This window comes from Dendropsophus ebraccatus, chromosome 13, assembly GCF_027789765.1.
Source record: "Dendropsophus ebraccatus isolate aDenEbr1 chromosome 13, aDenEbr1.pat, whole genome shotgun sequence".
Taxonomy (NCBI): Eukaryota; Metazoa; Chordata; class Amphibia; order Anura; family Hylidae; genus Dendropsophus; species Dendropsophus ebraccatus.
The window spans coordinates 38,791,337-38,806,380 of NC_091466.1; the positions used below are offsets into that span (position 1 = coordinate 38,791,337).

At 44.3% G+C, this 15,044-nt stretch overlaps 1 protein-coding gene across 2 annotated transcripts in view; it reads right to left on the bottom strand.

Annotated features, from left to right (window-relative positions):
* Window positions 1-15,044, bottom strand: part of SV2A (synaptic vesicle glycoprotein 2A) — a 620,870-nt gene that overhangs the window by 453,443 nt on the left and 152,383 nt on the right. For both annotated transcript variants that reach the window (XM_069950896.1, XM_069950897.1), the window contains exon 3: window positions 11,278-11,458. In XM_069950896.1, coding sequence (XP_069806997.1) covers window positions 11,278-11,458 — 181 coding nt within the window. The remainder of the gene's footprint in view (window positions 1-11,277; window positions 11,459-15,044) is intronic.

Below are 15,044 nucleotides of genomic sequence, written 5' to 3' on the forward strand. Positions count from 1 at the left end.
CCTGGCGATAGGCTATATCTGGCTATTCCCGTGTTTTGAGACTCGCAACCAAGGCTCCACGGACTCTTTTTTTGCATATTAAAATTTTGGGGGCATCAGTGGAGACTCTTGATTGAGTACTTCTTTGGAATTTTTTCACTGATCTCCTTGAGCTCAGTGATTGCTGTGTTTTGCAAATTGAATACTCCCAAGGGCCACAAAATCAATTTTTGTTTTTAGGTCGAAAAAGTCACTGTTTAGCATGCAGGATCAATCAGGTCGGTAGAGGCGGTAGATACTCTTTAAAGGATTTAAAGTGTACACATTCAAATTACAGGGTCTCTTACATGGTTTCTATGACAACCACACCACTGTAGAATGTGTCTGACCAAATAATACACACACAATGACAGTAAGCAGTGGGTGCTGTTTGCAGGGGAAGCATGCCTGGATGCATCTAACACTAGTGATGAACTTAAAATTAAGCATATGTTTCGGTCTAGCACGAATAGCGTACTATTCGCTCATCATTAAATGAAGTATTTTACCCTCTTAATTTTTTTTGGCATTCTTAGAGCCAAATGTTCTTCATTAAGTTGTTCCATGTATCCAGTTTCCTCTTCTGGATGGTAATTCCAGCTTCCCCTCGCCTGTATAAGTGTCAAAATTAACCTGAACATCTCCCATTGACTTTAGTGGGGTTCGAATTCGAACTTCGAACCGAACTTCACTACTGTTCGAGGCTCAACTCAAACATTTTTCTGTTCGCTCCTCACTATTCAGGACCTGTGTGTGACAATTACATTGCAAACAGAGGTACTGAACTTAATCATTCTAAGCGCACAGGGGTTTGACAGGGAGAAAGGAGAGTATATACTGTTAATAGGGAGGCAGCCACCCTGCTGTACACACCGGGCCACGTAAACAAAGATTTAGTGAGTTGTTCAGCCCTGTCATTTTAGTTAAGTCAGACTGACTTTACTAAAATGATAGGCCCAGTTGCAGCCCCCTTAGGGACACTAGAATCTTCCGCCAGAGGCGAAGTTGCCCTGCTGCCGAGACATTTGATCAAATAGTAGTTCATACCTGTGTACATTTAAAATAAATTGCAGAATCTTTGCAAGCAGTTTTTACAACCTCTGCAGCAGCATCCAGACATGTCTAGGTGTGCCTAGTCTAAGGCTCCGTTCCCACTGAGGAAAGGTAGCGGAATTCCGCGACGGAATTGTCCGCCGCGGAATGCCGTTAGCCTCCTGCTGATAATGGGAGTCTATGGGAGGCGCGCGCTCCTGCCCTGTCCGCGCTGAAGAATGAACATGTTCATTCTTCAGCGCGGACAGGGCAGGAGCGCGCGCCTCCCATAGACTCCCATTATGAGCGGGAGGCTAACGGCATTCCGCGGCGGACAATTCCGTCGCGGAATTCCGCTACCTTTCCTCAATGGGAACGGGGCCTAACTATTCCACTGGTGTACCCCAGGAGGTGTTATATCGGAGGACGGCCGGTCACTTGCTAGGTGTTGTAGTGTGATACCACTCCGATGGATGGCCGAAATACAGCCGGACCTTGATAGGTTGTCACGTGACGCCAGTGCCTAATGGGCACAGAGGTGTGATGGCACTCCTGCTTTTAGTGTGTAAGGCCAGTTGTACCCTTTTCCCCCGTGCTCAGTGTCCTGCTGGTTTGCTACCGGGTCCCTTGTTATAGTGTCACAAATGTAGTCACAGGTGTGGTAGTCACAGGTGGCCAGAGCGGTGTAATGACCCTCCCGGATAGTAGGACCCGCCACCTACAGAAAGGGAAAGTTTCCCAAGGTTGCGGTGTGTATGCTGTGTAGGTGGTGAGGAATGATCACAGACTCTAAATGTGCAGCAGTTAATAAAGAAGGTTCTAATATACACTTGACAAAGTTCCAATAAATATTTGAACATAGGACAACCAGATCTGTAGGATAAGTGCAGTGTAGGAGATAGACATGTCAGTAGAGTTGTGCTGAGGTAGAGTAGCGTAGCAGAGAGGAGGATGCCATGAGAGTCTCAACCAATGTAGTAATGTGCTCTGCTGGGATGTTGGGAGGATAAAATGGAATACTTGTAGAAGAAGAAGAGGAAGAACACCTGTGCCTGTGTATTGACCTTTGCTTTCAGTCTTCACACCACCTTATGCCCAGTAGTGTTGGCAGAGCCGTAGTAATGGGTGACAGGCCCCAGACCTTGTTACCTGGGTTGAGCGGAATGCTGAGGGTTCCCTGCTGACACCCGAGCTGCAAGTTCCCGATTTCCTAGGCTACTGCAACTGTCCTAGGCTACTGCTCTGTCCGGACCAGTTCCTGGCTCTGTGGCTCTATAATGGATACTGTTCTGCTCTGTGACTTCTCCTTGTCCACAGCGTGGGTTGAGGTTATCTTTTGGCTAGTCCTCTCCTGGGAGGTTTAACACTGCAAAGTGGTTGGTTTCGGTACGTGTAAGAAGGTTGGTAACAGTGTGCTGTCTTGCGTCCTACCCATGCGGAGTACTGGCTAAGACTGACTACTTGGAGACCTGGCAGAGGGCCAGGGCCCAGACGGGACCACTGTGGAAAGCTATCTGGCTTGCGTCCTTCCTCCACACCGTCCCAAAAGGAAGACTCTTGCTCCTCCCCCACCCATGGGATTAACTTTCTCTACAGCGTGTAGGGTGCGCTGTGATTTGGTAAAAAGATTGCAATAGAAGAACAGAGGAGGAGAGGTGATAGGAAAGAAAAAAGCAGAAATCCTACTGGTCTACAGATTCTGGTAACACATAAACACAATAACCCTTTGCGATCCTTCAGCTGTGCAGCTTCCATATACTGATACATAATATAGTGACATCTAGTGGCCAAATCTTAATACTACTAAGACCACAAAAAGTACAGACTTTTGCGAAGGGTGTATGTAACAGTAACACCCATAGTGGGACACCCACACAAGAAACTCGTGCCTTTGCTTGTCTGTTATGTATAAATTACATAACAGTACATATATTGTGAACAAAACATGAAGAGCCTAAAAATATGGAACAAAAACACAAACAAAATATTTTAGAAAAAGGGTATAGCATAGGAAAATTTCTATGCCATTTTCATGAACAGCAGCTTAAATTGCATGAGAAACACACAAAGTTTTCAGGAAGCAAAATCTTTGTTGTCAAGTGTAGGCGGCCCATGTTAGGGTATGTTCACACTAAAAAGCGACGGACTCCCACTAGATTTCTTCTGTCGTGTAAAGGCACCTGCCGGTGACTGCAGGTAGTTTGTGGCTGCCCACAGCTGAGAAATCTGTGTTGGAATGGACCCTTTAGTCCCATTAGCAGTACAAGGCTCCCTCCCTCATTTTTTTTTTTTTTTTTGTACTTTATCATTCCTAGGGCTCACAGGGGGAGAACACCCCATCATTGTGCTGCTAATGGGACTAAGGGAAAACACAATAACATAATAAATGTTAGCTTACTTTATTTTGAAGAGACAAAAAGTACTATATGTGACCTGGAGAGCACCAAAAAGAACTCTCCCTGCATAAGGTAAAACAAATGTTTCTATGAGAAAGGAAAGAAAACACATATGCTAGCGTGCAAGCGTGTACACCTAATGAATACTCTGCTGCTCAGTCTACTCAGGCTCTAAGGGCCCACTGCGGGAATATTAAATATCATCCTAAAGACATATAATCTGTATTTGTAAAATACTACTCTAAACTTTATACCCTTACTTCTACCTTATCGTTGGACGTGGATTTGCGTAGTAGAAAAATAAAAGAATGCCTGAAGGACTGTCAGTTACCAAGTCTTTCAGAGGAAGCACTAAATGCCTTAAAAGACAACTCCGGCACTGATAAAAAAAAAAAAAACTAAGCTGAAGCTCCAGTTGGTGCCTTCATTTTTTCTTCAGCTCCTGGTTTGGGCTTTCCCATGATAGACTTAGATGGCTTACATCTTGCTCAGCCAATCAGAGCTCAGAAACCTGAGGCATCTGACAAAGGGAGGCTGGCCTAACAGGGCTTAGACCAGTTTCCCCCTTGATAATGTCATTGTCACAAAATTGCTGCCACAGAAAAGCCTGGGGTCAACAGTCATTAGGTAAGAATTAGTTTACTTTACTTCCTTGTGGGGGGTTGAGGGGGGAAATGTCCGCCGTGGAATCCCGCCGTGCTCGGTGTCCCGCTGTGATGATATTGAGATGATATGACACACTGAGGTAGGCGTAATTCCGAGGTGGAGAGTTATGCCGCAGAATTATGCCTATTTTACTCAGTGTGAACATACCCTAAGGCTACATTCACACAGAGCAAAAGGGGCGGATTACACGAGGAAATATTTCCGCCTGAAATCAACTGACACTGAATTCCGAGCAGAATTAAGCAGAATATAAGTGGAATACCTGCGTATTCTGTTAGGAAAGTGTTCAGCTCGTAATCAGCTCTTGACAAATTCAGCGCGGAATACTCGAGGAATCCGTGCTGATTCCGCATGCATTCTGCGCTTAATTAGCGCTGAAATTCAGCGAGTATTCCCTGAGTAATAGAGGTAGGTGCCAACAACAATTTTGCAGACTTTGGAGACTAGACTATATGGTACCTGAATTTTCTAGAACAGATCACCTCAGAGCTGGCAAAGGAGAAGGAGCTGAGCAGAGAGAAGCTGACCAGAAATGGCAAAACATCACCGCTTTGCAATTGATGGAGATGCACTAATTTCAGAGGTATGTATGTATGTATGTATGTATGTATGTATGCAGGGCCGGCGTCAGCACAGGGCTTACCTGGGCAAGTGCCAGGGCCCACAGCGCCTCTAGGGGCCCAGAGACGAAGAGGGGCCCGGTGTTCTAATATTCAGCCTGCTCACTGTAGGGAAGAACTGAGTAGGCTGAACATCAGAAGTCCCAGGAGACAGAGCAGGACCTGCAGAGAGAGAGAAAAGGGTGAAGGACCTGATCACATGACCTGAAGGTCCTCAACCTTACAATGTGGAGACCAGTCCGAGAGGAAGAGGGAGAAGATTGAGCTGTAAGTGCTGGGTGTTAATGTCAGTCGGTCAGTGCTTCAGTGTATCAGTGTCTATTAGTCAATCAGTGTCTGTCAGTCAGTGTCAGTGTGTTTGTGAATGTTAGTGGCATTTTAAGTAATTATGCATAGTGTGTGGATGATGGTGCATAGTGGATGCATGAGGGGCCTGCTAAGGCTCTGTCATCCAAGGGCCCGAAAAAACCTGGAGCCGGCCCTGTATGTATGTATGTATGTATGTTTTTTGGGGGGAAACTTTTGCTGTGGTCATATGCTGTGTGCATGCTGACATTGTCATTTATTTCTTGTGGGCCCTGGTATCACCTCCTTTGGGTTGTCTTGAGATTCCCCCACCCTTTTCCCCCCTATTTCCACGCTGATTTAGCGCGTAATTTCCGCTTGTATTACGCGCTGAATACTCGCATATTACGCGTTGAAACAGAAAATCAAGGCCCCACTGATTTGTATAGGCTTCCGCTAGCGGAAGAATGAGCATGTTCTGGCGAAAAGCGGATTAGCCGCGGAATGTTCAGTGCGTGAACCGTGTGAACTGCAGAGCAGAATTTCCATTCAACCCAATGGAAATTAGCTCTGCACCTATTTTAACGGCTGAAATTTCAGCGCTGATTCAGCGCAGAAATTCAGCTGCTTTTGCTCTGTGTAAACGAGCCCTAAGACTGTCGGTATACGGTACATAGCTCCATAATAGGCAATAGCTATTCAACCCCTTCCTCTATGTAGAACTGTTCGCTCTCTCTCCTGAAACCCTAGCTCGGGGATTGAGTCTGGCCACACATGAAGTAAGATGCATTATAATGTGTTTCTTGGCAGGTGCTGAGATTTATATGTTCTTCTTGGCACAGTGACTTTAGAATGGGGAGAGACAGTAAGGAGAAGGAGAAGGAGACCCTAGAGACCCCTTGTCTGCACAACACACAATCTGACATGGTGACTACCACCCCCAGTAGCCCTAGAGTATCAACAACAGGGAAAAAGCATATGGCAACAGATAATGAGAGCATGGCAGACTTCTCAGAAGCCAGTGAGGATGCAGGCCAAGATTCTAAAAGTTTTATGAGAAAACTAATGGCACCCATTTCCAAAGAAATTTTAGACCTACTCACAGATGTCCAGCAGATCCATCTGTGAGGTGTTCCTTTGTCCTACGCCATGAGGCACTACCAGTGCTTGCCAACACCATTTTCTCCTCTCTGCTGGAATAAGTTAAAGCAGCTTCCATTCAAATTGAATGGATCCATAGAGCCCTCAAAGCTAAACTGGACCAAGGGGACCCGCCACAGGACATAATTTGTGGCCTACTGGCACATCCAGACACTGTGGGCATCCTAAAAGCAGCAAGAGAGCAAGCGCCATTCTCGGTGAAGAATGTCTCCTACCAAATTTTCCAGAATATTGCTGCCTCCACACTCTACAAGCACTGGCTTCTGAAGCCTTTGTTTAGGCATTGCGCACTAAAGGTATACAGTTCTGATGGCTTTACCCCTTTGGACTGGGGATCACAGTTCATGGGAAGATAATCACATTAATACCCCCAAAGAATCTGGAAAAGGCTTGGGCCAAACTGGATGTTGACCCCAAATCAATTTCCTCTTGGTTACCAGTTCCACCATATTCCCCCCTTACAAGATCCAGGCACCTAGTTGGTGTGACTGAAATCTAAATCTCCACATGAGAAGAAAGACTGGTGATGAAAGAGGTGACTTTGCACACCTGGGTATTATCTTTCCACTTGATTGCAATGTTCACTACAAGATTTCTTATTGCTTAAAGTGACACTGTCACCCCCTTTTTGCATTCTGACTTCTCTACACAGGTGTAAAAGGTAAATTTAGCAGTATTCATACCTTATTTTATATCATACGTTATGCTGCTTGTTCAAGTAAAAAGTGATCTTTTTTCAACTGCAGAATGTGCTTAGTGGGCAGGGCTTCACAGTAACAGGGCCCCTTAGCCCCACCCAGAGCGCCACCATTGATCCCGCCCCCATGATGTCATATGCGCATATGCCCCACCCCCTCGCTGACCATTGGAACAGGCTGGCCTAAAGGTCTAGGCCACCCCCCCTTTAGGTTGGTCTATATCAATAGGCATTGAGGGGGCGGGGCAGTTGATAAAAGATCACTTTTTACTTGAACAAGCACCATGACATATGATATAAAATAAGGTATGAAAACTGCTAAATATACCCTTTACACCTGTGTAGAGAAGTCTGAATGCAAAAAGGGGGTGACAGTGTCACTTTAAAGCTGGTTCTTCACCAGCCAAATGCTTTTGTATTTAGCTCTATATTCTAATTGTATTGTTTTACTAAACGTTTATTGTTTTATATACAGCTAATTGCTTTATACACAGATAGATTTCGATCCTCATTGTGCCTCTTTGTGCCTCTTTAACTATTTGTTTTCACTACACTCAATGTGTCATAGGCTATGGAAATTGTGTCACCTTTTCCTCTCCTCTCATGGTAGCCCTTTTTATGGTAGCCCGACCAGGATTCTTACAGTGATTTATTTACTGCTGCTCTTTCTGTACATAGTTTAGTCTTCTTTCCCTCCCCCTTCCCCCACCTTAACCTGTTTACCAGCAGGATGATAACACATGGTCATGGCTTGTTGAAGTGTTTCCTTTAATGTGAAAAGGTTAAATGTCCCACAAAGCGTTCCCAAGTTCTTAAATCTCAAAATGCATAGCTTCTCCCAATGGTATCACAGTCAACATCCCAATTAATATGCAATAGGGTGCAGCTACCTGTAAGATCCAGCGGTAATGTTTGACCAGTCAGCCTGCAGTCCTGGATTGATTAACACAGAGTTCAAGCTCCACACTACTAGTAATCAAACTCATAGCCATCAATCAGTGGTATTCATCAACTGGCTGTTCTAGGCCCTACTGGGTCGTAAAGAGTGTTGCTTCTGCTATTGCAGCTTCTAACGTCAACTGGCAGTAGCACAACTGACTGTTCTAGGCTCTGCTAGGTCCAAAAGAGTGCTACTACCGCTTCCACTGTCAACTAGCTGTTCTAGGTCCTACTGGCTCCAAGACAATGCTGCTGGTGTCACCACCTTCAACTTTCTGTCCTATGCCCTGTGGGGTTACTTACACTGTGGCTAATGCTGCCAAACCTGTTACAGGGCAAGGTCTAAATAAATCTTAAGCTGGTCTGTTTTTGGTCACTGAGACCACTCTTACAACTACTTACTGATTCCTGCTGTAGTACTCTTTAAGGGTTTGGTCACACTTTTTGGTGCAGTTTATGATGTTTTCTGGTGCGGTTTTGCTGCAGTAGGATTTTTAGATGCACAAATGCTCATATGAAGTGAAATGTCACTTCATTTTCAAACTTGCTTCCAAACTTGCGTTTTGGATGTTTCTCCCACTGAAATCAATAGGACATTAAAACTTGCTTTTTTGCAGTGAAAAAACGTGATTATGAGGAGTTTTTTGAGCCCCTATAGTCCCACTATTGTAGCAGCAATCATTTAGCTGTTTTAATGTGATTTGTTTAAGGTTCAATTCGGTCAAAACCAAACTTTAGAGGAAAGTTCGGAGAACCTACTGAACCAAACTTTTAAAAAGTTCTAATCTAATAACAAGAATATGTTACTTGGCAACTGTTATATTGCACTCTTCCACTTATATTGTAGCATATTATTACATTGCAGCACTTCATTTCAATAATGGTCTAAAACAGTCAAGACATTATTCAAATGTTACGTATTTTTATGTATATTTTCTTTGTAATTCTTTGTAAAGTAAAAAATGTAATAAAAATAACAGTTACTAAAATAAACAAATCAAAATGATACTAATAAAAACTAAACATCACAACACAAAAAATAAGTTCTTATACAGCCCTGTAGACAGTAATAGACAGGGGTCAGAATACTGCAATATTTAAAGAAATCTGTCTCCAAACACAGGCAGATAGGCGATAGGAAGATAAACGAATGTTCTCTGAGGGGGGCATTTATTAAGTCCAGCGTTTTTTACGCCGGACTTAAAAATGCCCCCGCAGCTCCGGCGCTACGGAGGTTTATGTAGAGGGGGATTGCCTCTACATAAATCCCGTGCGCGCCGGTGCGCACCGCCGAAAGCCTACGCCAGCTGAGGACTGGAGTAGGTTTTCGGCGCATATTTGGGCGGAACGGATGGTAAATCGTGCGAACTCTGAGTCCGCGCCCTCCGCCCACTACACGCCCCCTTTTCGCCCGCCTGGCGTACTCGGCGGAAAGTGCCGATTTGTGAATATTTTATTCGCAAATCAGCCATTTGCGTATAAAAAAATACGCAAATCGGCACTTTCCGCCAAAAATCATCCCTTCACCGGATGATACATGTGGCCCTTAGTCTTTGCTTATGGCCAATTGCAGAGTTATAAAAGGGCATTTTTCCTAGGAATCTGAAGTGCTCAATAAGTGAGTGTCTAGAAATTAAAGGGGTACTCCAGCGAGGGGGGGGGGCACTTTTTTGCTGGGACCGGGGGGGGAGGTGACAGAAGGAAAAGACGTCCACTTACCTCCCCGGTGCCCGGTGCCCGATTGCGGTGCCCGCTTCCTGGTGTCTGACGCGGGCCCGAGACAATACGGCTCAGGTCCGCTCAGCCAGTCAGTGAAGGAGGCGGGATCTGAGCAGACTTGAAACGAATCCCGCCTCCTTCACTTACTGGCTGAGCGAACCTGAGACGTTATGTCTCGGGCCCTCGTCAGACACCAGGAAGCGTCCGGGAACTGGGCACCGGAGCGGCGCGATGCGGGACCCGCCGCTGGAACCAGGGAGGTGAGTGGACGTCTTTTCCCTCAGCCACCTCCTCCCCGGTCCCAGCAAAAAAGTGCCCCCCCGCTGGAGTACCCCTTTAAACTCTGCAAGCTCCCCTTACCTATGCAGACAGGAGTGGAGCTGTAGGGAGTGTGGAGGTGGCAGGTAAACCCAACACTGGTGCATGTGGGGCATATCAATACTAAAAATGATATACAATAGCTCATGAGCCCTGTTAAAGATTTTGTATCTGTTAGAAATGAGCGAGTAGGTATTCGATCGAATAGTACACCATTCAAAATACTTGTTTTTGATTGACCAAAAAGGCAGTAAAAATGTGATTCCCCTCCCACCTTTCCTTGCACTTTTTTTTAACCAATACTTATGCAGGGGGTGTGGGACAGGAACTAGGAACACACAAGCAGTGAAAAAAAGGATCTACATTCATTGGCTGGCTAAACCACGTGACCTTCAAAGTACAAGAATAGTACGTTTTCAGATTTGGTTTCAGATGCTACTTGGAGCTGCACAGTGAGACAGGGTCTAGCAGGGACAGTTAGGTGTTAGGTGATTTTAGGCAGGAGGAACCCCCAAAATCCCTTGTTAGGGCTAAAATTATAGAAAGCAGAGATTGATCACACATATATACAGCTATTAAACCGACTAGCAGCACATCAGTGTGCACTGGAGTGCACTGTGAGGAATAAGCTGCAGTGTTTCTACTTGGGGACAGCTGTATACTGAGAGTGTGCCAAAAAAAAAAAAAAAAATTGGTACTTCTGTTTTGCTTTGTGTGTGTAACATTAACCATCGGAACGCCTGTTGTCTTAAGGCATTTCTAAAAAAAAAAAAATCATATATAGGGTGTACGGCTGTATACTGAGAGTGTAGTGTTGAGTGGCTGTGATAGTGGCGTAATGCTTTGACTTTGGCATGTTAGATGCTTCCCCTGTTGTCCCAGTTGCATTCCAGAGGTGTTTGCATCATTTTCTGAGGTGTCATGGTAGACTTGGAAACCTAAATTTGACCACTTGGCGATCACCAAGTCACAAGAATTTTTTTCCATAGACTTTAAAGTGAATGTACCATCAGGCCTGCGCTGAAGCACTGGAGGCAGGCTGACCCACCCCCAGTGGGAGGAACCCTCCGCCCCTCTATGATACAGCTCCATTGATTCTAAAGGAGCGGCGTCATAGAGGGGCGGATGTTTCCTCCCACTGGGGGTGGGTCAGCCTGCCTCCAGTGCTTCAGCGCAGGCCTGATGGTACATTCCCTTTAAGGGGATTCGATATTCGATCAAATAGTCGAGCATTGCTATCTACTCGAATTGAATTTTCAAATATTTCACTACTCGCTCTAATATCTGTAAAGCATGGGTGACATACTGGACAAGCAGACATTCTCTCTGCAATACTGAGGGCTCAGATAGATAGATAGATAGATAGATAGATAGATAGATAGATAGATAGATAGATAGATAGATAGATAGATAGATGAAATCTTACCCCACACCAGACAAAAGTCTGCAGAACAGGAATGTCCCATAGCCTTGTACAAATGAGGAAAAGAAGGCAAAAACGCTGTTGACAGATAAGGAGATGAGCAGACACTGTCTTCTACCGATTCGGTCAGCCAATCCTCCCCACATGAATGCTCCCACCATCATACCTAGATATACAATGAGACCTGCGAACACATAATGGAAAAAAATATATAATCAACCATAATCCAACTCTTTAGAATGCACTTTATATTGCAGAGTGGTCACAATGCTACAACATCTACAGTATCATCAGTATCCGCAGCGCTTCTACAGTGAAACTGGCCCTATACCCAATATTAAAGGTTTAGGATGTCATTTTTATTTCTAAAACTTCTTGCTTTGCAACTTTCAAGGAACATAGGTCTGAGCTGTCCAAAAAACACAATCTGGTGTGCCGATGTAAAAATGAAGGAGGTGTAATGTTTGCTACAGGGCCACTGCCTCAGCATGGGCAAAGTCGCTATAAGCACGTGGAAAGGTTGGGAAGGTAACAAGGTCTACTGCTACTTTGCATGTTTATTCAGTATAGATTCTTTGGTGGGTTCACACCACATTCTGCCTTCTGACGCACAAACACATGAGAAACCTGCCAAAATGGCATGCCAACGTATATGAGCAATGGAAGCTTTTGAGACAAAAGATGAATATGTGTAGTAAATGACCCAAATTTTGTGCCATAGCCAACTTTTATTTAGACTACTGAAATTAATGAAGGAGGTGCCTGTCTACATTAGTATACATGAGCATCCCATTTTGATTGCTGACATATACACATAATCAAAAGGCACAATCATAACGTGAGTGAGCTCTTACACAAGATAAAGCTAATCTCAGGAGATGCTCCTATAACTTAAGGCTATGTTTACATGCTGTATATACATGGCCGCCATTTGATTTTAAAATATTGTCCGTTGTTAACATATTTCAATAATTATCTTTAAAGTCTATGTTGGTGCACACACCAAGTTAGCCGTTGGTGCACAAACTGTATTAAATAATGCCCGTTATTTTACATTGTTCACACACAGTACAGTGAAGTGGCTGTTCTTTTCACTGTCCTTTCTATTAAACTTAATTGACTTTTAAAGGGGTAATCCAGCGGGGGGGGGGGGGGGGGGCTATTTTTGGATCAGGCCAGGAATGAGGTGTCTGAGAGAAAAGACATCCACTCACCTCCCCGGATCCAGCCGTGGGTCCCGTATCGGGGCGCTCCGGTCCCCAGCCGCTTCCTGGTGTCTGACGCGGGCTCGAGACATGACGTCTCAACCAGTCAGTGACAGAGGCGGGATATGAGCGGACTTGAAACGGTTCCCGCCTCTGTCACTGACTGGCTGAGCAGACTTGAGAAGTCACGTCTCGAGCCTGCGTCAGACACCAGGAAGTGTCCGGGAATCGGGGACCAGAGCGCCACAATACAGGACCCGCCGCTGGATCCTGGGAGGTGAGTGGATGTCTTTTCTCTCAGCCACCTCCTCCCCGGCCATATCCAAAAATAGCCCCCCCCGCTGGAGTACCCCTTTAAATAAAGACACAAAAGTTCCAACTGGAATAATGTTTCAGCAGCCGTCATTGCAATGACAGCCGCTGAAATATGTCAAACCACGGTGGTTATTAAATACTCAAAACAACAGCTGTTATTTTAAGTATCAAATAGCCTAAACCTGTAATCAACCTGTTCTTTAAACAGGTCCTTCCCTGGTCTTAAACCCAAGACCTGTTGCATTATCAATGTAGTAGAGGTAGACAAAAGGTTAAAAGTTGCATTTTATTTACATTTATTTACAAGCATTTTTGTTTGGGTGGCAGGGATTTATTAATGTATTTACTCCAGGTTTCTGCCATTAAATTGTCACATATTGTTCAACAAAACCAGTCAGATTACATTGCATTTGTCACTTAAAAAAAATATATATAAGAAATACAGAGCATAATCAACTTTAATTTTACATAGCTCATAGTTTGCATGCACCTCTTAATACATGCGAAACAAACAATGTACCAAACCAAATAGCACAAGAGTAGGGCCAAAAAACTGACCCTGATCCTACCCTCTGATATAAAATGTAACTTTTATCTGCTCCCCATGGTAAAAAATTGTAAACAGTGAATGAGATTTGAAAGCACATTCACAACACTAGCAACTTATGTAATGTCAAGCTACAGATACCATTCATCCAGCAAAAAAGTATTTTATAAGTAGCCGCAGACTAACTAATTTCTATGCTAAACTGATGGTGGAGTCATAATTAAAGGGGAACTCCAGATAAGAAAAACTTGTTTTCTTTTAAAAGTACATTAAAAGTTATATAGATGTGTCTATACAATGTATTACTGTACCTGTACGGTTCCGTCACGCTGGTAGCTGACAGAATTCCAGGAAGTGAAAAAAAAAATGGCCTATGTGCCAATTCACATTGTCTCCTGCTCCCTCTGCTATCCCCCCCAGGAGACAAATCTTACATGCCTCTGTCTCACATTGTGTGTGTTTGCTGATGATACAGACAGGTGGCAGGGCGTGATGTCACAGGCGGCTTGGCTGGCTAACCCAATCCCCGGACTGATTCGCCATCTCAGACCGACGAGAAGCAGGTGCTGCACTAATTTTTCTGATTGTAATGGGTGGGGGCTGTGATGGTCACATGAGGGAAAGCATTGCATTCTGGGAAATGCTAAACCAAGAAAGACAGAAACACAATACAGAGCAAAACCGTCCCAAACAAATGGACTTTTGGTACTTTCAAAACTGGAATAGACAGGTAAGTAATGCGTTATGCTTTTGCAGAAGTTTCATTTCTTTTAACCTCTAGCCGGAGTTCCCCTTTAAAACAATAACCACATAGCCCCACATAAGAGTATTGCTGAGCAGTAACAGAGAAGCGCATGTCAGATGACCACTCCGCTGTGTCATACAGGAGGAGTCTACTGCCCCCCCCCCCCCCAGAAATTAGTAGTATAAGCGATTTTAAGAAACTCTATAATAGGTTTTATTAGGCAAAAAAAACCCTCTTTCTGTACTTAAAAAGCATTTTCCCAGCCTCCCCCCCTCACTTCTTATCTGTTCATTATCAGGCATATCAGTCTTCATTACAAAGAAGCAAAGTGAGGACGGGTTCTGCTTTGTCCATTATATCCTATTGAGGGGGGGGGGGCAAGGGAGATGAGTGAGCAGGAAGAAGAGAAATGAGGGTCAGCTGCTTGTAGACTGTCTAGGCACCTAAAACGAGGTCAGAAGAATCAGTGCTTATCTAGGAATTTGCTGAGAGAAGATTGCAGGGTGTTGTGCTGTGCAGGACTGATATCTCTCTCCTCCTGCTCACTCACTTCTTTGAAACCCTCCCCTCTCCATACAGCACACAGAAATCCTACTTCTTCTGAAGTGAGGGGGAGCTAGGAAAACAGCGTTTTTTTAGTACAGAAGGCAAAGGTGTATCTAGGCTCTCCTGCACCCGGGGAAAAGATTCAATTTGCCCCCCTTATGTGTGCAGTAAGCGCAGGGGGGAGCCCATGTTGTCCCTTCACTATTTTTTTTTTTTTTTTTAAATTGTATGTTTATTGGGGGTTTTGTTTTATACAATAAGGGAAGTTGACAATTGGAAGGCGTAAACGGCCATCCAGATAGAACAATATTGTACAACAAACAACATACAGTCAATATTAAAGCATCATCTGCTTTTCAAATAATCCTAGTTATGCATAACCATCAACATTATATCAACAACAAACAATGGA